This window comes from Aquarana catesbeiana, linkage group LG03, assembly GCF_042186555.1.
Source record: "Aquarana catesbeiana isolate 2022-GZ linkage group LG03, ASM4218655v1, whole genome shotgun sequence".
In the NCBI taxonomy this organism is placed as follows: Eukaryota; Metazoa; Chordata; class Amphibia; order Anura; family Ranidae; genus Aquarana; species Aquarana catesbeiana.
The window spans coordinates 378,762,834-378,787,571 of NC_133326.1; the positions used below are offsets into that span (position 1 = coordinate 378,762,834).

The 24,738-nt window shown below is 43.9% G+C and overlaps 1 protein-coding gene across 3 annotated transcripts in view; it reads left to right on the plus strand.

Annotated features, from left to right (window-relative positions):
• The window catches only part of AFF4 (ALF transcription elongation factor 4), a 235,251-nt gene that overhangs the window by 172,239 nt on the left and 38,274 nt on the right, over positions 1–24,738 (plus strand). For 2 of the 3 annotated variants that reach the window (XM_073620659.1, XM_073620657.1), the window contains 4 exons: positions 13,900–13,982; positions 14,961–15,195; positions 22,682–22,770; positions 23,069–23,168. In XM_073620659.1, coding sequence (XP_073476760.1) covers positions 13,900–13,982; positions 14,961–15,195; positions 22,682–22,770; positions 23,069–23,168 — 507 coding nt within the window. The remainder of the gene's footprint in view (positions 1–13,899; positions 13,983–14,960; positions 15,196–22,681; positions 22,771–23,068; positions 23,169–24,738) is intronic. The other variant, XM_073620658.1, reaches the window with a different exon arrangement.

Here is a 24,738-nt window from a genome sequence, read left to right on the forward strand (position 1 = left end):
CCTTTATGCCTAGTTCCATACAGGGGTTCTGCAGAGGGAAATCCTGTTGTCATTGGATGAGTCTCCTGCTTCCCTGGACAACCAGATTAGTCTGGGCCAGTCAACAAGGCTAGTAGCTCAGATCCCCTCCCCTACAGGAGGGGAAGTCCTCCTCACGCTCCCCTGGATGGTAGTCACAATGGATACCAGCTTGTCTGGCTATGGGGGGTGTCCTGAGTTGGAGATTGGCACTAGTTTGCTGTACTGTGGCTACCCATCAATGCCCTGGGACTCCGAGTGATCAGGCTGTGTCTAGAGCACAGGACGGATCTTCTCCGGGGGCTCCCAGTCAGGAGTCAATCAGATAAGGACCCTGTAGAATTGGCAGGCAGATTACCTCAGTTGCCAGACAACGGATCAGGGGGAGTGGTCCCCCAGATGTGTTCCATTAGATCTGGGGTCCCCTAGCCTATGCCAGGGGATCTCAGATTTGGAACTTCTGGTGTCCCACTTTAACAGTAAGATACCAAGTTTTGTGGCGAGAGTGCAGGACCCCCTGGCTAATACAACAAATGTGCTGGTGACACTGTGGGGCCAGTATCTGTTTCATTTATGCTCTTCCTCCTATCAAGCTGCCCTCTCGCCTTTAGTGCAGGATAAATGCCGCAGGGATTCCAGTCCTTCAGGTAGCTCCAGACTGGCCTTGTCTGTGGTATGCCACGTGGCACTGCTGGTCACGGATGCTCCCTGTTGACTGCCTCTTTGGGGCAGACCTCCTGTCCCAGGGTCCAGTCTAGCCACCCTCTTTTACTGTCTCTGGCTTGCACGGCTAATAAAGCCAGGTTTTGAGAAACAGGGTTGTCCAGTTCGGTGATTCCCTACAATATTGAATTCACGCAAGTCTACCTCTCTGGGTGTCCATCCACATTCTTTCTCAGTGGCTTGGGTTTTGGCCTTTCTCCAATGCAGCCTTGCATAACACTTTGCTCAGAATACCATTAAAGGCAGGTTTCTGCCCCTGCGGTCTTTTTTTGGGGTCTCTTGGCCACGCATTCCTTGATACGCATTTTCATCAAAGGGGTTCATCATATGGCGCCTCCTGTGTGTTCCCCGCTGCCGCTGTGGGACCTGAACTTGGTACTTTCAGTCCTCCAAAAGCCTCCCTTTGGGAGTATTTGGGATTTTGAATTAGCAATCAAGATCCCCAAACCACTATTACTCCATTATTCAGCAACCAACAGTAAATTTATTTTTCAGGGTATTTAAACCTCTCCACAGTGTTTGTTTTGTTAGCATAATAATTTTAAATATATAGAGTAAGCACACCACATAACAAAAATGCTTTAGCAATACATTTGTATTAGGCATATACATACAATTATACAGTAGGTACATTTATCAAAATCTGTCATATCACATCAAGCAGAATACAACAAAGGTATTCACTGTTGAAACCACACCAACAAAAATACATGCATTTATATAAGTACAGTGAGCTACATTTAGAACGTTTAAGAGCTGATGTTCAGAAAAACATACAGGCATTCAGTACACAGAGAATAAAGTAATGAAAAGGATCACTAAGCCAGACCCTGGTGAAAAGCAAGGAGGAGGAAAAACCAATGTTTCAGGGATGTAAGCAACCCCTTTCTCAAGAACCTCCTACCTTAGGTGGCGCTATAAACCCTGTGGTCAAGAATCAGAAGAGCTGTGTCTGTCTATGAACTGAGAGAGAGGGATTTTATGGTGAATAACAAAAGTTAAATTTTTGTTGGGAGCAGGTGCTTTTCAGGTTTCTTTATTAGGTTTTTGAAGAATAGGGTGGTTTAATTGTATAAACCTCAACTTTGTCATGGTGCATGATCACGGTGCCCTTGTTCTTCTCAGTTGCATGTGTATTTCAATTTGATTTCCTGGACCTTGGGCCTGCTTGTTTATTTTAGAGATTAATATTGCATCATAGACGCTTTTTTTTTTTTTGAAAATTGACAATTTTTATTAAGTTTTTCATAATAGAACACATATAGAAAATTAAAGTACAAGGTGATACATAATAAGGTGCCATAGTCGTTTCCAGAGAAGAGCCCAGCTCTAGTAACAGTCGTAACATGGAGTAAGAGCCATTGTACATATCTTGTCTGAATGTTAGGTAAGAAGAGGGAAAAATGATAACAGGTGGACTGACTCTAGATTTATACCACTGGTTGTATACCTTGTACATCTTAACAGAAGAAGGAAAAAAAAAAAAAAGGGAAAAAAAAGAATAAGAATTAATAGAAAAAAGTGTAGAAATAAAAATTAATGAGAAGAATTGAGAAGAAGGGGGGTTAGTGGGAAGTCCAGGGTGGGATAAGTAGAGTTGGGTAGGGAAAGTAGGAAAAGAAGATGAAAGCAGTGGGATCGTACCCCACCCCAGGAGCCCAGTACCCACTCACCAGAGGGAAAGACCAAACCTCCCGAGGCCGTCCCAAGGCATATTAAGTTATGGGGTTTTCAAAGAGGACCCATAATTCCCATATTTGGTTATGTTTTTCAAGTTTGTCGTTTAAGGAGGCCGTGAGATACTCCATCCTTTTGACCTCCCTGATCCTAGAATGCAGTTCCGACATCGAAGGTGGTTCCCTCTGTTTCCATTTTAATGCCACCAGGCAACGTGCGGCTGTTAATATATGTGATAGAAGTTTTTTGGATCTTTTAGAGAGGGAGATTGGTGGGAGACCTAGTACGAAAACCTTCGGGTCGAAAGGCACCCCCGGACCAAGGATGGCCTCCAGGAGGGAGTGCACCAACTCCCAGTATGGTACAATCGGGGCATGTCCAATAAATGTGGTATAGCGTTCCCCTATCCTTATGGCACCGCCAGCAGCGAGAGTCAGTCAATGGATACATGGAGTGGAGCAAGTCAGGGGTCCTATACCAATGGAACAAAATCTTGTATTGGTTCTCTTTATATAGCGTACACATAGAGCTTTTGGTGGCTTGAGACCAAAAGAGTTGCCATATGTGGAGAGGAAGGTCTACACCCAAGGCTCGCTCCCATTTACCCATGTATGCGTGTCGGGGTCCCTCTGGTGAGAAATCACACGTTAGGAGCTGATAAGTTTGTGAAATCATGCCTTTAGGGGATGAGCTCTCCAAGCACAGCTTTTCAAAATCAGTTAGCGGGGAGAAATGGAGGTCAGGGACTAAAGATTGTGCATAGTGTCGTATTTGTAAGTAGCTGAAGAAGGCCTGTTTGGGAATGTCAAATTCTTTTTGCAAGTCTTGAAATGTCCTTAAAATGCGGGTCTTAGGGTCTATCAGTTGGCCATAGCGGAATAGGTTCCTTTCCATCCAGAAATGGGACATCTGGGAGGTCAAACTATCCGGGATGTTGGGGGTAAATAAGAAGGACGTGACCGGTGAGGAAGGGGTGGTAAGGGGATGTGCGAATTTTGCTCGCCTCCATAGCTGACGTAGGAGGGACATTGGTCCCAGCAACTGCAAGTTTTCAGAAGCCACATCAGAACTCCACAATAGTGAGTTCGGATGTATGGGGGCTAACCATAGCTTTTCAATTTGTGTCCAACGATTGAAGGCGTGCAAGGTACACCAAGAGGCTACAGGGCGAAGTTGAGCTGCCAGGTAATATTTGATTATATTAGGGAACGCCAAGCCTCCTTGGTTACGGGGGGCATAGAGAACCGATTTAGCAACCCGGTGTCCCTTGTAGTTCCAGAAAAAATTAATCAGGTCACCCTGCAGTCTCTTTAGGTGTGTGGCTGGGATAGGTATCGGAAGTGTCTCAAATAAGTATAGCAGTTGAGGTAGGATCATCATTTTAAGGGTAGCCAATCGTCCAAAAAGGGACAATTTTAGGGGTTTCCATTTATTCAGTGAGGCTCTAATAGTGGTGTATATGTGGGGGAAGTTGGCTTTGTATAAGGAATCGTATGTGGTCGTGAGGTGGACTCCTAGGTATTTTAAGGAGGAAGTTTTCCAGGAGTAAGTAAATGCTTGCGCAAGGGCCGTTTGTGTTTGAGAAGGCATATTAATAGGGAGAGCCTCTGTTTTAGAGTTGTTTATCTTATATCCCGATAAGTCACTGTATCTATCTAGTTCCTTATGTAGGTTCGGCAGGGAGATGTGGGGTTGCGTGAGTGTAAGGAGGACGTCATCGGCGTATAGGGAGATTTTAAAGTCTCTGGTTCAAACTGGGATGCCATGTATGTTTGAGTTTTCCCTGATGTGGGCAGCTAAGGGTTCTATGCAAAGGGCATAAAGGAGCGGTGAGAGCGGGCATCCTTGCCGCGTCCCATTTGAAATCGAAAAGGTGTTGGAAGTTGCGTGTTGAGTACGCACCATGGCGGATGGGGATGAATATAGATGATGAATGGCTCGCAAAAAGGGCCCCGTAATTCCGGCTCGCCGTAGGGTAGCAAACAGGAAAGGCCAACTTAGCCTGTCAAAAGCTTTTTCTGCATCGAGGCTGAGCAGTAGTGCCTCTACTTTGGTCCTGTTTGCTACCTCTACCAGGTCAATAACCTTGCGGGTATTGTCCCCTGCTTGCCTCATGGGTATAAAGCCTACCTGGTCTTTATGGATCAGTGATGGCATAAAATTGTTTAATCTATTAGCTAATAATTTTGTAAAGATTTTAAGATCAGCGTTAAGTAGCGCAATAGGTCTATAATTTGAAGGCAAGCTGTGATCTTTGCCAGGTTTGGGGATCAGCGTGAGGTAGGAGTTTTGCATGTCTTGTGGTATGGGTGTCTCAGACAGAAATGCATTAAACAGTGTTGTCATATGGGGGAGTAGGTGCGATAAGAAAGTTTTGTAGTACTGATATGGAAGCCCATCAGGGCCTGGGGCTTTGTTGTTTGGGAGTGATTTAATTGTGTCTGTAATCTCTTCCTCTGTAATGGGGGAGTTTAGTGTGGTCAAGGCGGAGGGGGTGAGTCTCGGTGTGTCAGACTCTTCTAAATAGGAATAGATTCTTTGGGATAGATCTTGTGGGGGAGGGTTATGTGGAACGTCCGGATTATTATACAGGGTCGAATAGTAATCATGGAAGATCTGAGCAATCTTGGTGGGATGTGTTTGGGGAGGTCCCATTCGATTGTTAAGATGGGTGATGGAGGTAGTCGCGAGTTTGTCTCGCAGTTGTTTAGCTAATAGTGTATGTGGCTTGTTTGCTTTGTCATAGTAGGTTTGTCGTAATCGTATTAGCGCCTTCTCGATTTTACCCACATCTATATCACTAAGACCGGCCCGTACCTGTACAATCTCTCTAAGGGTTTTTAAGGATGGAGAGGTGAGCAACCTTGTTTCCAGTTGTTTAAGCTTAGCCAATAGGGCTATGCGGGCCGTGTTAGCATTCCTCTGTAGCGCCGTAGATAACGAGATACATTGGCCCCTAAGGACCGCTTTGTGACCCTCCCAGAGAGTAGCGATGGAGATCTCTGGTAAACTGTTTTCCGCAATATATTGTTTCATTGTTTTTTCCAGGTCCTCCCTGGAAGGGTCATGTTTAAGCAGGAAATCATTCAATCGCCAGTGACATGTACGGAGGGTTCCCGGGGACAATGCCAGAGACAGGGATATTGGGGCATGATCCGACCATGAGATGGCCTGAATGTCTGAGTTCTCATGAGCCCTCAGGGTTGGGGCGTTTACAAAAATATAATCTATGCGCGAGTGGGATTTATGCGGGTGGGAGTAAAAAGTGAATTGTTTAGCTGAAGGGTTTGCAGTTCTCCAACAGTCAAACAGGGCGTATTTCCTGGTCAATTGGCGGAAGAGAGAGCACCGTCTCTTGGGGGCCTGTCTCTGTCCGAGAGAGTGTCTATCTAGGCAAGAGGAGAAGGTCAGGTTAAAGTCTCCACCAATGACCAGGTACTGATGGGGAAATGCAAATAGTCGTTTGTACACTTTAGATAGGAAGGAGGTTTGGTTAGTGTTAGGGGCGTATATATTACAAAGTGTAAGGTCAGCATTTTTCCACGTGCCTCTCAGGATGATATAGTGTCCTAGGGGGTCCGAAATTAGTGATTGTAATTTAAAAGGGGAGTCTTTTTTTGAATAAAATGGCCACACCTGTTCGTTTACGGGGATTAGAAGCCAGATATATCTGGGAGTAATACTTAGTGGCGAATGCCATATTATCAGTCTTAGTGAGATGTGTTTCCTGGGTGAAAATAATGTCAGCTTTAGATCTTCTAAATTCCTTTAGGGCTAAGCTTCGTTTGGTATTGGAATTGAGACCTTTCACATTTAATGATAATATGTCAATCATTGGGTGGTAAAAATATAAGAAGCATTAGCTTACCTAGATGAGTGGAATACGCTTGGATGCAGGGGATGATAATCAAGTGGACTTTCATATAAGGTACATACCCAACCAGGAACACGCTCTTCCGGGCCAGGTCTGGGCTCCAGAGGCGGGGGGCACCCACAGTACACCAAATTACAGGGAGACAGAAAGGAGAGAAGCCAGGGGTGAAAGAATAGAAGGAGAAGTGGACGACAAAGAAGAAAAAAACAAAGGTTAGTGTAAAAACACGTTGTAACCAAATGAAGTTTGACCCACTCAAACAGAGTGGTGGGTTGGAAACCCTCGGAGGGTCCCCCCCCACGTGGGGAATGAAAACATTACTCTCCACAGGGGTTATAAGGGAAGCCATTCGAAGGTCTCCCGGGGGAGGATAGGACAGTCCCAAAACGGCCGCTATCCCCTCCCAGATCCGCCTGCAGTTAAGTAATTATTCAGCACACCGTAATGGAGCAGCAAAATAAGGAAGAACTTTCTTTTAACAGTTAGTAAGCAGATAACCATGTGATGTAGACCAAGGCAGCAGATAAACTCAACTAATGCTGTTTATGCTCAGTGATGGGCCTACTGCCCCAATATTGAAAATGTTGGTAGGGTATAAACCCATCAGCCCTGTCCAGTAATTCTTTAGAAGCCCTGGGATGGGTAAGGGCCATTAGGTACCTATGTTAACACATTCTAGTGGGGTGAGGGATGGGAGGACAGGGAGGGGAAGGAGGGGGTGGGAAAGGGTAAGTGTGGGGTGAGGGGGGGGGGGTAAGGGCCAGGATAACGGGATGGAGGGAAAGGGGGAAAAGGAGAGAGGGGGAGGACCCTATCGATAATTTGTGAGAAGTGGAGCATAACCGTAGCATATCAGCAATAATCCTGTACCTTAAAGTTGCATAAGTGCTAAATCTTTAACCCGTATTTCCACCTAGTGGAATTGAAAAAGTAAGACTTAGGGGCTAGCCCTCTGTGAAAAAGAAAAACAAGAAAAACAGCTTATTTCCTGAGCTTTCAGCATGCTAAGTAGTATTCATAACATCTCTGCTAGGAACTTATCCTGATCTGGGGCTTTTTGGTCAGCAAAACGAAAAAGCAAAAAAAAGAAAAGGAAAGTCATCTCTGGTAGGTATTTGCCAAGGGGCTGTTGGGATGTGGCCTCTGTCGCTTTCTCCCGTTCACCTGAACCCAGGGCTCCGGACGGGGTGGTGGAGTGGGTAGGGGGTCCCACCCAGGTGTGGGGGGAACCGGAATGTCCAAGTCCTTACAGAACGAATGGAGATCTTCCGGGTATCGCAGTGTGGTGGATCTTCCATCTTTCTTTGCTGTGAGGCTAAAGGGGAAACCCCAGTGGTAGCGAAAGTCATGTTCCTTTAGTGTTGTGAAGAGTGGCTGTAGGGAGCGTCTTTGCTGAAGGGTGATCCAGGACAAGTCCGGGTACAGCTGTATGGGGGCTCCATCAAAATCAATGGTGCGCATGTTGCGCGCTTTTCTCATTATATCTTCCTTTAGGGCGTAGTTATGGACCCTGCAAATTACATCTCTTGGTCTTGGGCCTGGCCCTCGGGGGCGAAGAGCGCGATGGGCTCTGTCCAGCTTGACTCTTTGATTTTCCGGGCGACCCAGAACGTTGTTGAAGATGGCTTGCAGTGTGACTTGCAAGTCCTCGTCATGGGTCGCTTCTGGGAGGCCACGGACTCTAATGTTGTTACGTCTGCCTCTGTTGTCAAGATCCTCGAGATGGCGTTGAAACTCTCTAAGAGCTGAAGCTTGCGTGGATAATCGATCATGTATATGAGAGACTTCCATCTTTGTATCGTATGCTTCTTCTTCTATAGAATGGACTTTAGCAGACAGGTGGTGTAAATCCGTGCGGAGCATGTTGATTTCAGATCTACATGTGTCACGTACCTCTTGAATGAGCATACGAAAATCCTGTTTCGTGGGCATGCAGCGGACATAATCCCTCCAGGAGGTACATGAATCAGGTTCAGGGTCAGGGTCCATTGTGATATGGGCATGTGGATCCCTCATAGTAATGGAAGAAGTATCCAGTGGGGAAGGCCCCCTCTGTAGTGCATGTGGAGGGGTCTTGAATGTAGACTGACCCGTCGGATCCCTGGCGTGTATTTGAGCTGCGTGAGCTACATGTGAATAAGCCCCCTGCAGCTCTTCACGCCGCTGCGGTGAGGGAGGCCTTGCCGCTATATTAGCTTCCTTGTGCTGCAGGGATGAGGATGATGACTTGTCCCTTGTAGCCTGGGGTCTCTGTGGCAGGGAGTTTGGGTCCCATTCCTGGACTGAGGATTCCCACAGAGGAGAGGCTTAGCCTGCGCTCGGTGTTGGTGTAGGCCCCAGTAGGCAGGGAGGAAACGGCTGAGACAGGCTGCCTAGTGTGTCACCCATGTGGGATAGCGTAGGGCCGGCCTGGGTGTCAATAGGTGGGAGCGGTGGGCGATCGGGTATCAAGTCCCCCTCAGAGGCATACCTGTCCGTTCGCTGTCCCGGAGAATGCCGCGGAGAAGAGGAGGAGAGGGCCGCTGCATATGACGGTGGCGCCGGCGCCATCTTGGCCTCGTGGTGTCCCGCCGGAGCTCCGAGGCCAAAGTACTCCGTAATGAGGGGCGGGGGAGCCGAAGAAGATCTTGTGGCATGTCCCCTGGGTTCCGGGTCTTTAGCCTTGCGAGGTTTACCCATGTTTTCGGTGCTTTTTAGCTGCTTTTAGCTGTTTGCAGGCGGATCTGGTCAGGAGCTCTAAGGAGACACGTCCGCTCCGGAAGCCATCCAAGCCACGCCCCCCATAGACGCTTTTTATGGGCCTCTCTCCTATATGAGAGGGAGATGCAAGAGCAGTGTAGAGGTCTTGAAGTCCTGTATGTCAGGACATCACGCTTAGGCCAGCCATAGATGGAGTGAATTTCTTTCCTGTAACCACAGGTTGCAGGAAATAAATTTACTTGATTCCCCCATCAACCATGTTGAAAGGAGAATCCCTCCCACAGAGATGTTGTGTTCTTCCAGGCGGGAGCAGCTGTCCCTGCCAGAGAACACAGTGATTATTGCTTGCAGTTATAACAGTCGCTAGTAATAATCGCATGTAAAATCCTGCAGGCTGGTTGTTCCCAAGTTAATCAATCAACTTTGGTACATTCAGCCTGCCCGTACATGGTTCGCATCTCAGCCGGTTCCTCGAACCATCTGTGGCCAGCTTTACACAGTTGCCAGTGATCTTCACTTGATGATTTATAAACAAAAATCCTCAGAGCGTGTATGTCTGATTAAAGTCAGACTACAATGTTGCACTGAAAATATTTTGGAGTCAGCTAGTGTGAACCGAGCCGGCTGTAAAGCAGGGTATGTTTCTCCACCCTCTTCCCACTGTGAATCGTGTTCTATAAAAAAAAAAAAAAAAAAAAAAAATGTCACTTTCACTGTTTCAAAGTCCATCATGGTTACTGGTGTGTTGAAACAGAGTTTAGCCACACTGATAAACTGTGGGAGAGGCCTTCTTGTTTTCGTCTACAGATATAAAATTTAATACTGGTCTGTGACGAAACCCAACTGCCAGAAAGTTGGTTTACCAATTAAGCTTAAAAAGAAAGATCTACTAAATTACTAAATAAAAATACACACCCAGCATTTCTTCCTTCAATCTGCCTCATGTGTCCAGAGAACCCTGCTAAGGCACACAAGTGGATGTAGAAGGCTCTCACCATGCGGTATTCAACTTGGCAGAGTGTTGGCGAAGGTAGCAAGTCTTTTTTAAAAGGTTATTCATTATTTCACAGTCCAGTTCAATCAAACTGCAGTTTTTTTTTTCTGTTTCAATGTTTTTACAAAGGGTAGAGAAACAATAACATAGATATTGAGGTAATGCAAAGTGCTCAAATACTGACAAAATGAATATGTTTACATTAAATGTGTATAATGTTCCTCTGCGCTACTACTACTAAATAAAATAAAACTAAAATGGAAATGCAGCAAAACCTAATAGTGTTCACAACTACACAAATAGTTACAATTTACAGTGATCTTGCGCATATCCTACAAACTACCATATATACAGTGAATCAACAAAAATGATGAATTAATGCAATAATGTGAAATTAATTACATATGATGTTCATCCAAACAATAGTGACAAAAGTAATGAATTATGTGCAGTGAAGTCCATAGATAAAAGTAGTCCAATTGCTCAAAGTAGTGAAGATGGAGCATCAATGAAAATAACTTGGTAATTAATCCAATAGGTGAAACCGCTGACACCACACCACTGTGCTCACAGAACCCTCACCTCATAGGCATAAGTCTTATGCCTTGCAACATGATCCAATAGAAACCGCTGACACCACACCACTGTGCTCACAGAACCCTCACCCTCATAAGTCATATGCCTTGCAACATGATCCAATAGAAACGACAAATTCCCCTTCCAGGATCCAAGATCAACACTGTACCTTTTTTTTATCAGAGAATTCCACCCCACATATACGATGTTCCGTTCCACATGAGAGGTAAATAAGCTACCAATGGTGTATTACCATTAAAAGGGCTTCCGGTCCACAGGTTACTCCGGCCACGCCCTATGCGTTACGTCACATGATGTAACACGTAGGGCGTGGCCGGAGTATACCGTGGACCTGAAGTGACTTGTGAGGTGGCGTGAACGCCGAATGTGTTTCTCTTTGGCGCATTTGCTGCTTCTTTCATGTAAGCAGGTATTTTTAATCTTAATAAACTCCTTGGTAATACACTATTGGCTTATTTACCTTACATGTGGAACGGAACATCGTATATGTCGGGTGGAATTCTCTGATATAAAAAAGGCACACTGTTGATCTTGGATCCTGGAAGGGGAATTTGTCGTTTCTATTGGATCATGTTGCAAGGCATATGACTTATGAGGGTGTGAGGGTTCTGTGAGCACAGTGGTGTGGTGTCAGCGGTTTCACCTAATGGATTAATTACCAAGTTATTTTCATCGATGCTTCATCTTTACTACTTTGAACAATTGGAATACTTTTATCTATTGACTTCACTGCACATAATTCATGCATTTTGTCACTATTGTTTGGATGAACATCATATGTAATTTATTTCACATTATTGCATTAATTCATCATTTTTGTTGATTCACTTTATATATGGTAGTTTTTAGGATATGCACAAGATCATTGTAAATTGCAACAATATGTTTACATTATTATTCCAAAGAAGGGAGGCAGAAGGTATACAACCCTCTGCCCCACATTAACTTGAGAGGTATCCCTCAATCGCCACTTTCCGACATCACTGAGGCACTTGGTTGCGAGCTTATGACATTATGCTCAAGCGTTAATAAAGGATAAGGTGAGCCTTGTTCACCTTTTTTTTTTTTTTTTTTTCTTTTTCTAAATTCCATCTCCCCTATGTACCAATATAGCATTAAAGCGGATGTAAACCCTCACATATACCTAGTGAAGTGAACAGCCTCAGATGATACACAGGAATGAAACAAATCTCCCTACATAAGTTTTACATGTATATCTGCTGTCTTCAACTGTATATATCCTTTAGAATGTGCTCTTTGTGTTAGCTGATTTTCTCTTCCTGGTTAAGCCTGGGCATACAGCCAAGACAGCTGATTGGAGGAAAGGCACACACCCCCTCTCCTTTATAGGTAGAGACTTTCAGCTCTGTTCATGTATATTTCAGGGCTCTGCTAATCTATTTATAGCATCCTCCCCAACACAAAACTTTGGCTGCTTTTATCACATGTGATGGAGAACTTACCATGCTGATAACAGAAAAATGGAGCAGGAGACAGCTATGGGACACAGGGCTTTGAAGAGCGATAAAACGTTGCAGATATATGTGCCCAGCTCAAATTTCATGAATCGGGTTTAAATCCACTTTAATGTACTTTTTTTTTTTTTTTTTTGCAAAAATATCAACGCTTTCCATTAAATCTACATCCACAGACACTCACTTTACTTGTCCTCATCAACGTTTCCAAACGTATCCATTAGTTTTGCCTTACTTGCTGGTCAGACTATAGGTCATGACACAATGAGTTGACCAGCTGACCTCATTGGCACACACCCTGCATCATTCACCCCCCTACCTACCCACCCATTACCAGCTGCAGTTTTTAAAATAAAATGCAATCAATCAGTGATTACCCTTCTCACTAAATACACAATATGCAATCAGATTGCATAGTGTATGGCCATCTTTATACAAGTACATAGGAGGGAGCGGACAGAAACAATCAGCTGTCAAACACCATTCACATCTCTGCATAGCGGGAACTCACATTCCCACCTGCGTTTTTGTTTGTTTTTTGTTTTTTTAGCGAGGTGGGGAGGTGTTTTGGAGCATTTTCACTTATCACACATAGGTCAGCCCATCCTCCTGAATGGGCTGCCCTACACGCAGAAGCTTCAGGACTTTTGTTTAACGCGGAGCTTGGTGCGATTTTAAATGTGATTATTGGTGCAGCACATTTCTGAAATGCAAAGAAACATACAGAAGTGAATGGAGCCTCATTGTTTTTGTGTTACTGCACCAATTTCACTTTCAGGCCCCATTCACATCTAGCATAGTGGGAGCTCACATTTTATGGCTCGTTTTACCTTTGACACGCATAGGGCAGCCTGTTGATTTCAATTGGCTACACTACATGTGGCTTATGGGACATTGACTCAAGTCCATGCCACCCAAAGGCCCATCAGACCAGAGCTGCCCGTGGGTCACCAGTCAAGTAACTGATCCATGGACCACAGACTTTTTCGAAAACCTTTATTTTGTCTTTCAAGACTGCCGAAAGCCTTTTCGTTGACCATGAGCCAGGAAAGCTTGTGCTTAACTTGGTCAAATGGGATGGCAGCGGACCTCCAATTTCTAGCTATGGTGATTCTAGCGGATACAAATATGAAAGTGAGGCTTCTCCTTCGAGGCTTCATCAACTTTATAACCCAACAAGGCAAGCTTAGGAGATTTAATTGGGTTGATTTGGGTGAGAGTAAAAATGAAGTTGTAAACTCTTATCCAAACTCGTCGCACCTTGTGGCATTTCCACCATATGTGGTATGCTGTTCCGTCCTGACCACAGCCTCAAAAACCAACTGCAGTTTTAAAACCCGAACCCAAGCCAAAACTTGATGAGTATTGTCCCTGTTGTGGACACACTTTCCTCACTTGTTGTCCTGCTTTCGCATAGGGTGTCACCAGGACAAAACATAAAGGGGAGATCTCTCGAAGAGTCAAGCTTTGTAAAACCCAGTGCACTCCATATTGTATAACAACCTTGAAATAGAGGGTGATGAATTGAAAAACATATGGTGCTATTTCTCACAGTTCAGACAATATACAGTCAGCTCCTATTGAGTGACGTTAAAGTGATAGATAATATCCATATATTATCTCTCCAGCACAGATGCGATACAATGACATCTTTTTGTAGAGTGGAGAAAGGTTGCAATCTGTCTTTTTTTTTTTCCGTGTTGCTGTTGGGGAGATTTCACCTAACTTCCTGTCACGCTAAAATCGTATGACATTGAGTCATTGGGAAAGAAATAGTAGGGACACATCTTGCTTGTTTACTTTTTGATGCAATTTCCTTTTGCGTTTTTTCTTTTCTACAGAATGATGATGATTCCAGAGGGAATGAGAGCAAAAAACCAAAGGTGGAGGAAAAAGCATCAAACCACAAAGCATCCAGCAGAGAGTAAGTCATGATATGTAGTTTGGTATGTTATTGATGATTGTCATTATCAGCTTTTTCTTAACATGCTGGATTAGTTTTACATACAAGACGTTTTCACTCTTGTTTATGTACTGTCCATAGAGCACCCTATTTTACCTTTTGGCGCTTTCCATAGGTTGACACACCCAGGACAACAGTGTGTTCACCTGGCAATTCTAAAACCTGAAACAATTCTGCACCCCAGTGGCACACAAGACTTTTGTTACATTAGAGTAAAAGCCCAGTGTATACACTAAACTAAACTAACCAGCTGAGTTATGATGGCGATCCAGCACTGTCTCGGCTGCAGCTCTTTTCCCTTCTCCTCCTGGTCTTGCAGGAGACATAGGCAGGAGTGAGAGCCATATGCTCCTGCTGCTCTCAATCACATCCTGTGAGGAGGGAGCTGGGGACATGTCTGAGCTGCACTATATGTCAGTGGGCACCAGTAAATTTAATAACAGTTTGAAAAAATCTGATATTTTTTTTTTTTTTCTTTTTACAACTGCCAGTAAATATCAGGGGCTGATAATTTCATGCTGTGTTGACTTTTTGTGTAAATCAAGCAAATTACTTTGTTATAGGTATTGTCAGTGTTTCCATATCATGTTTATACTGTTCAAATATTCACTGTTACTTTTCAATAGGAGTTCTATAATTTCTCAGGCTGCCAGTAAAAAAATATGTGCTCCGCCAGTAAATTTTCCATGTTTTGTCTGTAAATAATGCTGCAGGAGGTTGGCAACCCTGATGGGTACACACAGCCAGGTTCAGGAACATGCCTGCACAAGTGTTCCTATAACACATGGTTTTCTATGGGGGCATCTGCAAGAAGTAGTGGAGAGTGCCGTGGGTGGGGGAGGACTCCGGACTTCAGAAGAGGAGATAAAGGACAGTTGTATAACCTTTTTTTTTTATTATTTTAATTAAAACAAAATGTTTTTTTGTTTTTTTATACAGGTCATCCAAGCAGAATCCAGTAAAAGAGAAAGATCCTCTGCCATCTCCAGCTCCACCTGCTCAGCAGAAGGAAACCAAGACAGAGCATGGGCAGCGGAAAAGATCAGCTAGTCAGTCATCCTCAATGAAATCTAGCAGCAGTGGCAGCACTAAGGAGAGCAGCACTAAGAGCAGCTCTTCTGCAAAGCAAAAAAAGACTGAAGGGAAAAGTTCTAGCAGTGCAAAAGAACCTAAGGTAAATCTGATCAGTTCCAGTTTGGCTTCTTTGTTATGAAATATGAACCACTTTTTCTTGATGTTTATCTGCCAAGATTGTTACACTTTTTTTTAACTTTTTACTTCGTACCTTTTATTTATTGTTATCTTTAATATTCAGAATTCAAAAATGTAAATGTGTGGGGAGTAAGTTTACAAACTTTAACCACTTGCTGACCACCAACGTACCCGTACATCACTGGACTTCAAGTGGTTATACCAGAATGATACTTTTAGAGTCGACTGTAAAAGAAATCTCCCAAAGTGAAGAAAATTGCCCTCTTAGATGGAACGTGTGTCTCCTTTACAGTATTTACCATTACCTCCTTGTTCTGGGGATAGCTTTAAAACTTTTACAGCAGGTCTAACCCTTCCACACTCTATCCCAAACTGAATAAAAGGGGTTTTACTAGGGTTGTCATGATACCGATACTAAGCATTTGCCTGAGTACATGTAAATACGGCAAATGCTCCCGATACTTCACCCGATACCTGTACAGTCAGCGGTAAGTGGGCGAGTTACAAGCTCCCCCCCCCCTTCAGCTTGTAACTCCCACACACACGATCACCGGTGACTGTCACCGCCCCCTCCGTTCTGCTGTCCCCCTCCTTTCTTCCTCCGTGTCCCTCGCCATTCTGCTGTCCCCCTCCTTTCTTCCTCCGTGTCCCCCCTCCGTTCTGCTGTTGTCCCCCTCCGTTCTGCTGTCCCCTTCCTTTCTTCCTCCGTGTCCCCCTCCTTTCTGATGCTGCCCCCCTCCAGTTTTCCTCTGTGTCCCCCTCCGTTGTGCTGTCTCTCTTCATGTCCTCCTCCTTCCTTTGTGTATGGACAGAGTCAGCTGACTCTGTCCATTCACATAACTGAAACATTGTAACCTCCTGTGATTATAATGTCTCAGTTTATGAATGGAGAGGAGCCGCTGTCTTCTCTCCATTAATTTTCAGTGCAGCTGAGGCTGCAGAGAAAGGAACTGGGGAATCTCTATCCTCGGTCTCTGTCTCAAGGGGGAGATTTCAGGGGTCATTGAAGAACAAGGTTTTGCCTGTAAGCTTCTCTTTGAGAGCTGGGCCCTAGGAACCAGGACTCTTTTTGGTTTTTCATATTACCTAAAGTTGTTCCTGAGGGGTGCTATACAGGTCCAAAGGAGCGGAACCCCTTTAAAAAAGGGCCCCAGTCTTTGAAGGTTTAACTACGCTGCCCGCCGTGATGGGTGAAGGTTGGATATGTCTGTTAAATCAGCAGTATCCTGCAGCGAGGATAAGGTAAGGGGAGAAGCCTAGGAACTGTAAAAAGTCCACCTATGCCTTTTTCTCCTATAAATACATATATATATATATATATATATATATATATATATATATATATAAAATGTATAACTGTATGCCTTAAAATGTCTCCTCTAGAGGGAGTATATTACACTTGCCTAATAAGATGCCTTTTTCAGCAGCTCTGTGTCTGGCTATAGCAGCGTGTGTGGTCCCTGCAGCCAGAGGGGAGTTCTTAGTTGAACAGATGGTGTTCCTCTTCTGAGGGATCTAAAGGGGTTACAGCAGTAGTTTATGAACATACAAAACCAGCCATTTGCATTTTTTTGTATAAAGTGAAGTCTTCCTTTAAAACTAGGAGCTTAACAAACACTGCTGATAAAAATTCCCCTCCCCCTCCCCTCTCCTCCTGGAGAGGTGTGGTAACAGCTGACACTTATGTGTAATCAGATTCTCACCTGAGGCTTAACACAGACGCTCTCAGTTCATATGGTGAAGACAGAAGTCTGTCACACTAAAAGACACAGGAGCGCTGGGCATGTAAAGGTGTGTAAACAGGCATTTCCAGCACAGGAAATATTATGGTACTCAGTATCAAAGGTTGATCCTTATGGTGACATTGTTTTCTTTTGCTAAAACTATTGTTCAGCAAATACCATAATTGTTAAAGTGCTCTGCTGTTGTGCTTAGCACATTTGATTTCCAGTGTACCACAAAGGTACCAAGGATTCCACCCCCAGGCGCTGGGAACTCAAGTCATGCCTCCACACGGTCATCCTCTCCGGAGATACCTGACATGGCAAGCCAGGGTGAGTCATTGGAAGCAATTGGTGGTGCAACTGCTTTTCACACTTCAGCCCCTGTGTATGTGACTGAAGATGCATTCTCCTCTGCCCTGTTGGGCTTAGAAGGAAGATTAGCAGCTTTAATCGCATTCTCCATCCAAGAGGATAGGAAGCATGCTAGATCCCCCTCCCCCACCTCAAACCCCCTTTTTCCAAGGGAACAGTGGGCACAGGATGAGGTGTTATCCTCAGGTGATCACGGGGGAAAACAAGCCAAATTTTCCTCTGTGGAGGAAACAACAGTTGATGAACCTTATGCAATCTCACAATCTGACAGATGGTACAAACTCTTACAGAGATGGTTCATTCCACTTTTGATACTACTCCTAATAGAGTAAGCTGAAAGTCCAGGTCCCTTCTTTGTTTTTTTAAAAAAAAAAAAAAAAAAAAAACTTTTTACAGCACTTATTTATGCTGAATGGGATCATCTGGATAAGCATTTTTTTCTCTCCAGAGAGTTTCTCAGTTCTCTATCATGGAGGAAAAATTCACAAAGGTTGGAAAGTACCAGCAGTAGACGCTGCGATTTCCAGCATCAAGATGCATAATTGCTTAAGCATCCAACAGATAAGGAGTTGGAATTTTTTTATTAAAATCCTCCTTCCAGTGGCGCTATGTTTCGCCATAGATGCCATAAAAGTCTGACTAGTTTCCCTTTTCATTGAGGAAGGTTTGGTGAAATACATCCAAATTATTTCCAGCAGTAAAGCTCTTTTGTCCAGTAGAAGGTTTAAATGTCCTTTTATTTAAAGTGAAGCCACAACAGCTCACAGGTTAAGTACTCTGACGGCCAGTGCAGCCATGGGAAACTTCCTGACAGACATGGGTTCAGATCCACATGTCGGCGTTCACTAGTGAAGGAGTCACTCACTAGTGAAGGAGTCCAAGGTCACAAGGAGGCTTCCTGAAAGACGTGGGACCTCATCCTCACTTTGGCTCCTTGTGACTTTGGACAAGTCACTTAAACAGATTCTTTCCCCTGCGCAGGGGCAGCTGCCTCTAGGCAGCGGTGACGGCCTCCACCGTCAGACTCTAGGGCATGAATTCCAAGTAATACTGTTCAGATCTGTGCGACTTCAAGGCAGTCCCCGCACTACTTTGGTACCACTTTGATGCGACTTGAGGTCCATAAACCTCTAGAATACACAGGCATCGTTTCCTGTCGCATCAGAATCGCGCCCCGACGTATTCTCGGCAGCAAGGGATCACCGTAAAATCACGCAACTTTGGGGTTGCAATAGTGGAAACTGAGCCTAAGAGGAGAAAATATTTAGCCCCTGTATACATGATTAAAGATGCGTTTTTCCTCCGCCCTGCAGGGCCTAGAAGGAAAATTAGCGACTTTAATCGCATCCACTATCCAAGGATGGGAAGCGTGTTAGATCCCCATCCCCACCTGAGATCCCTTATCAAGGGAACAGTGGGTAGAGGATGAAGGATTACCCTCAGGTAATCGGGAAGAAAGGCAAACCGAGTACTCCTCTGCAGAGGAGACAACTAGAGTTGAACTTTTTTTCAGCCTCGCAATCTGAGAAATTGCTGGTACAAACCTCTTACAGAGATATTTTGTGCCTCTTTCAAGCTACCTCTAGTAGAGTCAGCTGATAGTTCTGTTTTTTCTTAGGTTCCTTGGAACCTTCACTGCCTTTTTCATGCGTTTCCTGTACATGTACAGAGCCACGCAGCAATTCAACAGATCCATTCTAGATCTAAAAGAATCTAAATCAGTTCCTGAAGATCCGCTCCTTTCTATGGAGTCGATCAAGTCAGTAGTTTCTATCCTGCAAGGAGGAAAACTTCTAGCGCCTATCTGCATGTCAATATATTTCCCGCTCACCAAAGGTTTCTGCAGTTCGAAGTAGAACAGCAGCATTTCATTTATAGCCTTGCTCTTCGGGCTAGCTACAGCACCTCGAGTGTTCACAAAGGTGCTAGCCTCACCTGTAGCCAGGTCAAGGGCACAGGGCTTAAACAGTCTTGGCATACCTAGATGATCTATTGCTAATAGACCAATCGCTGTTCGGAGTAAGGTGTACACATTACAACCAGTTACCTGGAAAGGTCTGGGTTGCATTCTCAACCTAGTAAAGTCTCCATTAAAATAGCTAAAAAAGGGCTGCAGTATTTGGGTCTGATCATAGATACAGCCCAGAAAAAGGGTCTTCTTGCCCAGAGAAAAAAAAAAAACACCACCACTCTATAAAAGAGTTGGTGCGGATGGTCAGGTCAAAAGGAGGTCCCTCCATTCACCTTTGCATGAGGTTGTTAGAAAGGATGGTGGCTTCATTCGAAGCAGTTCCCTTTGCCCAGTTCCATTCGAGACTGTTGCAAAACAGTATTCTATTTTCTTGGAACAAAACTGTTCAAGCTTTGGACTTGCCAATGCGGCTGTCCCCAAGGGTGTCCCAAAGCCTCAATTGGTGGTTACTAAAGAATGTCCTAAAGGGTAAATCCTTCAGACCACTTATCTGGAAAGTGGTAATGACAGAGAAGACAACTGTCCAAGGACAGTGTTCAAGAACCGAAAGAGCCTTGCCCATCAACATCCTAGAGATTCGGGCAGTGCATCTGGCTCTAAAAGCCTGGACTTCCAGGTTAAGGGATTGTCCCGACAGGATCCAATCCGTCAATGCCACGGCTGTGGCCTATATCAATCACCAAAAGGGGCACCAAGTATCTCTCAGTGCAGAGAGAAGTGAACCATATTCTAACTTGGGCAGAAAGAAATATTCCATGCCCATTGTCTGTCAGTCTTCATTCCGGGAATAGAGAATTGGCACGCGCACTACATGTGCCGCCAGCAGATTATTCCCAGGGGAATGGTCTATTCACCCCGACATGTTTCGGGCTGTTTGTCAAGGATGGGGGACTCCGGATGTAGATCTTCTAGCATCCAGTGCAACATAAAGTTAGTCAACTTTGTGTCCACAACAGAGGATCCATTCGCATGCAGAACAGATGCGTTGATACTGTGGGATCAGCTTTTACTGATCTATGCATTTCCCCCTATTCAGTTGCTGCCTTGACTTCTTTACAGGATCAAGCTGGAAAGAAAACCGGTAATTCTGGCAGCACCAGCATGGCCCAGAAGGTCATGGTATGCAGAGGTCGTAAAGATGGCAGTGGAGGATCTGTGGTCCCTTCCACTAAGGCCAGACCTGCTCTCACAGGGGCCGATATTCCATCCTACTTTACGAATGCTAAATTTAACGGCCTGGCTATTGAGACCCACATTCTGAAAAGACGTGGGCTTTCCAGGGCAGTTATTTCTACTTTAATGCTAGGAAGCCAGCTTCTAGAGCTATATATTATATAGTCTGGAAAGCTTATGTTTCCTGGTGTGAATCCAAGGGTTGGCACCCTCGGAGATATATTATAGGCAGAATTCTTGCCTTTCTACAAGTAGGCGTAGAGATGAAGTTGGCCCTGAGTACTATTAAGGGCCAAGTCTCAGCCTTATCAATTTTATTTCAAAGACCACTTGCTACGCATTCTTTAGTCCGGGGTTTCATGCGAGGAGTGATGCGGATTAATCCGCCAGTTAATTCAACCTTAAGCCCTTGGGACTTGAATTTAGTTTTGTCAGTGTTACAAAAACCGCCATTCGAACCATTACAGCATGTTCCCTTAGTCCTTCTGACTAGGAAGCTGATATTTTTGGTTGCTATATCCTCAGCAAGGAGGGTTTCAGAATTGGCTGCTCTTTCCTGTGAAGAGCCATATTTGGTTATTCATGAGGACAGAGTGGTGTTGGGCCCTCGTCCAGGTTTTTTACCAAAAGTGGTCTCAGGTTTCCACCTGAACCAAGATATTGTCCTGCCGTTTTTTTCCAAAACCATGTTGGTTATTCATGAGGACAGAGTGGTGTTACGCCCTCGTCCAGGCTTTTTGCCAAAAGTGGTTTCAGGCTTTCATCTGAATGAAGATATTGTCCTGACATCGTTTTTTCCAAAACCATGTTCCAAAGAAGAAAAGTCACTACATTGTCTTGATGTGGTGAGAGCAGTGAAGATCTATTTAAAGAAAACTGCTCAGATTCGTAAGACTGATTTCTAATTTATTCTGCCAGAGGGTCCTAAAAAAGGATAGGCAGCGTCAAAATCCACTGTGGCTAAGTGGATTCGGCAGGTTATAATTCAAACTTATGATTTAAAGGGAAAGATTCCCCCTTTTCAAGTTAAGGCGCACTCTGCCAGAGCGGTTGGTGCTTCTTGGGCAGTGCGTCACCAGGCCTCCATGTCTCAGATCTGCAAGGCCGTGACTTGGTCTTCAGTGCATACATTTACAAAATTTTATCAAGTAGATGTAAGATGGAATGAGGATATCGCCTTGGGCGCAGTGTGCTGCAGGCAGCAGTATAATTCCTCAAGGTCTGGGGGTGCCCTATGGGTTGTGTCTCCCTCCCCTCAAGTAGCATTGCTATGGGACATCCCACCAAGTAATTACTGAGGCTCTGTGTCCTATGATGTACGATAAAGAAAATAGGATTTTTAAAACAGCTTACCTGTAAAATCCTTTTCTTGGAGTACATCATAGGACACAGAGCTCCCGCCCCTCTGTTTTATGGGGTGAGAGTATATTGCTTATATTGCTTGGCTACAAAAACTGAGGACTCCTGGAAGGAGGAGGGGTTATATAGGGGAGTCAACTTCCTGTATTGGTTATACCAGTGTCAACACCTGAAGGTAGGCCCATAACCCACCAAGTAATTACTTGAGGCTCTGTGTCCTATGATGTACTCCAAGAAAAGGATTTTACAGATAAGCTTTTTTAAAAATCCTATTATTGTAAAAAATAATAAAAATTAAAATAAAAAACAGACACCATCCACCCCCTCCCTCCCTAAAAAAAAAAACAAAAAAAAATTGTAAAAAAAACACTGTCACGTGACATTAAAAAAAAAAGTATCGGTAATCCGTATAGGTGAGTACTTGAAAAAAAGTATCGGTACTTGTACTCGGTCTTAAAAACGTGGTATCGGGGCAGCCCTAGGTTTTACCATATTCAGTGGGCAGTTGTTTTGCTTAGGTGTTGCAGGTATTGTCCCTAGATGGGATTACTGACTGGATGTGAACCTCATGTATGCTAACTTTGATCACTGAATGTGAGGCATGAAAATTGCTGGGCTCTTAAGGAGACTAGAGTCTGATTTGAGCTCCTGAAGTTTCAAAACATATCTGTCATATTGATACATTAGGTCCTGGGACACTCTGGTGCTAACTGACTTGACTTAAACATGCAGTGTACTGAGACGCTAACAGCAGCGACATCTTTATGTAAAACAATATGTAAAATCCTTGCTTACTAATTACTGTATCGTGCAATTATATATATATTTATTTATTTTACTTTTGTTAGGAAAAAACATCAAATAATACTGCTGCTGTAGCCTTCATACCACCGATTGACAACAAGTCTCGAAGGGCCAAGCTTTCATTTGAAGACCGGTAAGATATAGATCAGTATTTGGGTTTATTTAGCACAAAAGCTTTGTGTTTAGTGTAACCCATTATTTTGTCAACACGTTTTGTATAAGTAAAATTTCCTGGAGGACACTGTATACAGAGACATCTGCATTTTGTATTCTGTATATCAAGAGAAAATAAATACCCATGGTTTCTTATTTCCATTTGATGCTGTTATATCTGTAATTGCTACATTCCCAGTGTCTCACGATTGTTGATTTTATTATTACATACAGTATTGCAAGTTTAAATAAGCAATGATATTTTTGTTTTTTTCTAGAAACCATTCAGCTGATCATTACCTGCAGGAGGCAAAGAAACTGAAGCACAATGCAGATGCTTTGGTAAGACTCCCCAAAGACAATATATGTTCTAACAGGGTACGTTCACTAAGCTTTACTTGTTTACTTATAGCTGGATTGTTAAAATATTGCTCTGTTAACCTATTTATGACAGCATAGACTCTCTGTAGGTTTCTCTTACCTGTAGGGTCTTTCTCCTAAGCCTTTTCAGCAATTTTTTCTTTCTAATTGTACACTAAACCGCTCATACGCAGCTGGATGGTACAGTGCGAGTATGATTTTGTGCTGAGACCATGTAACCTGTGCACATGCATGGGAGTTATGTCATCCCGCACAGCTAAAGACTTGTTCACTGGAGAAAATGGAAGTGACAAATCAATGAGAAAGAGTGTCAATTCTGTCACTGGAGAAATGCACTTTGCAAGGTTAGCGTGGTATTAAATTAAAAAAAAAAAAAAAATTATATTTCCACTGAAGTGGCTAGGCTTGGCCTCCGTGACCTAGTGATGAAGCAGATCCTCCCTACATAAACTGTACCTGTTTATCTGCAGCAGTCTCTACTCCAGAGCCTTTCAAATTACACAGATCAGATGCTATTTTTCAGCTTTCAGGAGGCAGAGGGCAGGGAGCTGATGTCACACTCTGCAAAGAGCTGAGTGTAATCTGATTCCGAAGTTGACTGAATGGACATTTCCTCCTGTACAAAGTCTAATTGTGAAAAATGCACAACTGAGCCTGTCACTTAAAAGCTGTTTGCTAGAGGATGGGCCCTAACCTTGGATTGCCTGATGTAGGAGAAAACTGTCAGAAGTGACATGCAGATGAAGTACATTATATAAAGGATATGGTTTATTAATTTTTCCTTTCAGTGGTTTACAACCACGTTAAATGTGCCATAATGTGCAACATATTGGCACAATTGCTCCTAGAGGCCCCAAACTTAGTGTGCCATTTAGCTTTGCTTGCCTTAACGGAATCTAAAGGAATTTGTGTTATGTGCTGCCTACAGGGAGATTGGAAGCTGGTAAAAAAAATTTTTTTTAAATCATACTAGGAAGATGCACATTATTTCTTCAGTCTGCTGGGAAAAAAAGTAACCTAATTTTGCTCTTTGATACAGTCACAGTCCTGCTGCATTGGGCGCTCTCAGCTAAAACTATTCTAATGGTCCTGGTGCTGCTTACATAGTGCCCACTGATGCAGCTGATGTATACAGCTTAGAATCAGAGAAGGGAGAGGAGCCTAGGAATTGGGCAGCCAGAGAGCTCTTGCTAGGAGCCTCCAGGCGAAACCATCCTTACTATGTAGTGGCGGAGCTTCAGCCACCTCACTGAGCCCCCTCCCACCCCCTTGGGATATATTCAAAATACTCCATAAAAAATACACAGATTCAACAGAGCAGACTCTATACACAGACGGGTATAGTGTATAGAATATATACCAGGAGAGACTGCCATTTGGACTAAAACATTGTTAACTGAACGGCTAAAAGTCTGCTAAAGTTAAGACATTCCATAATTTCCCTCTATGTAAATATTTAATAAACCTCAGAAGCAAAGTAAAAAGGACTGTTTGGATGAGAAATTTTTAAAGTAAAACCAAATATAAATCTAGAGACTACGGTTACAAAGGGGAGATCAGCAAGGGG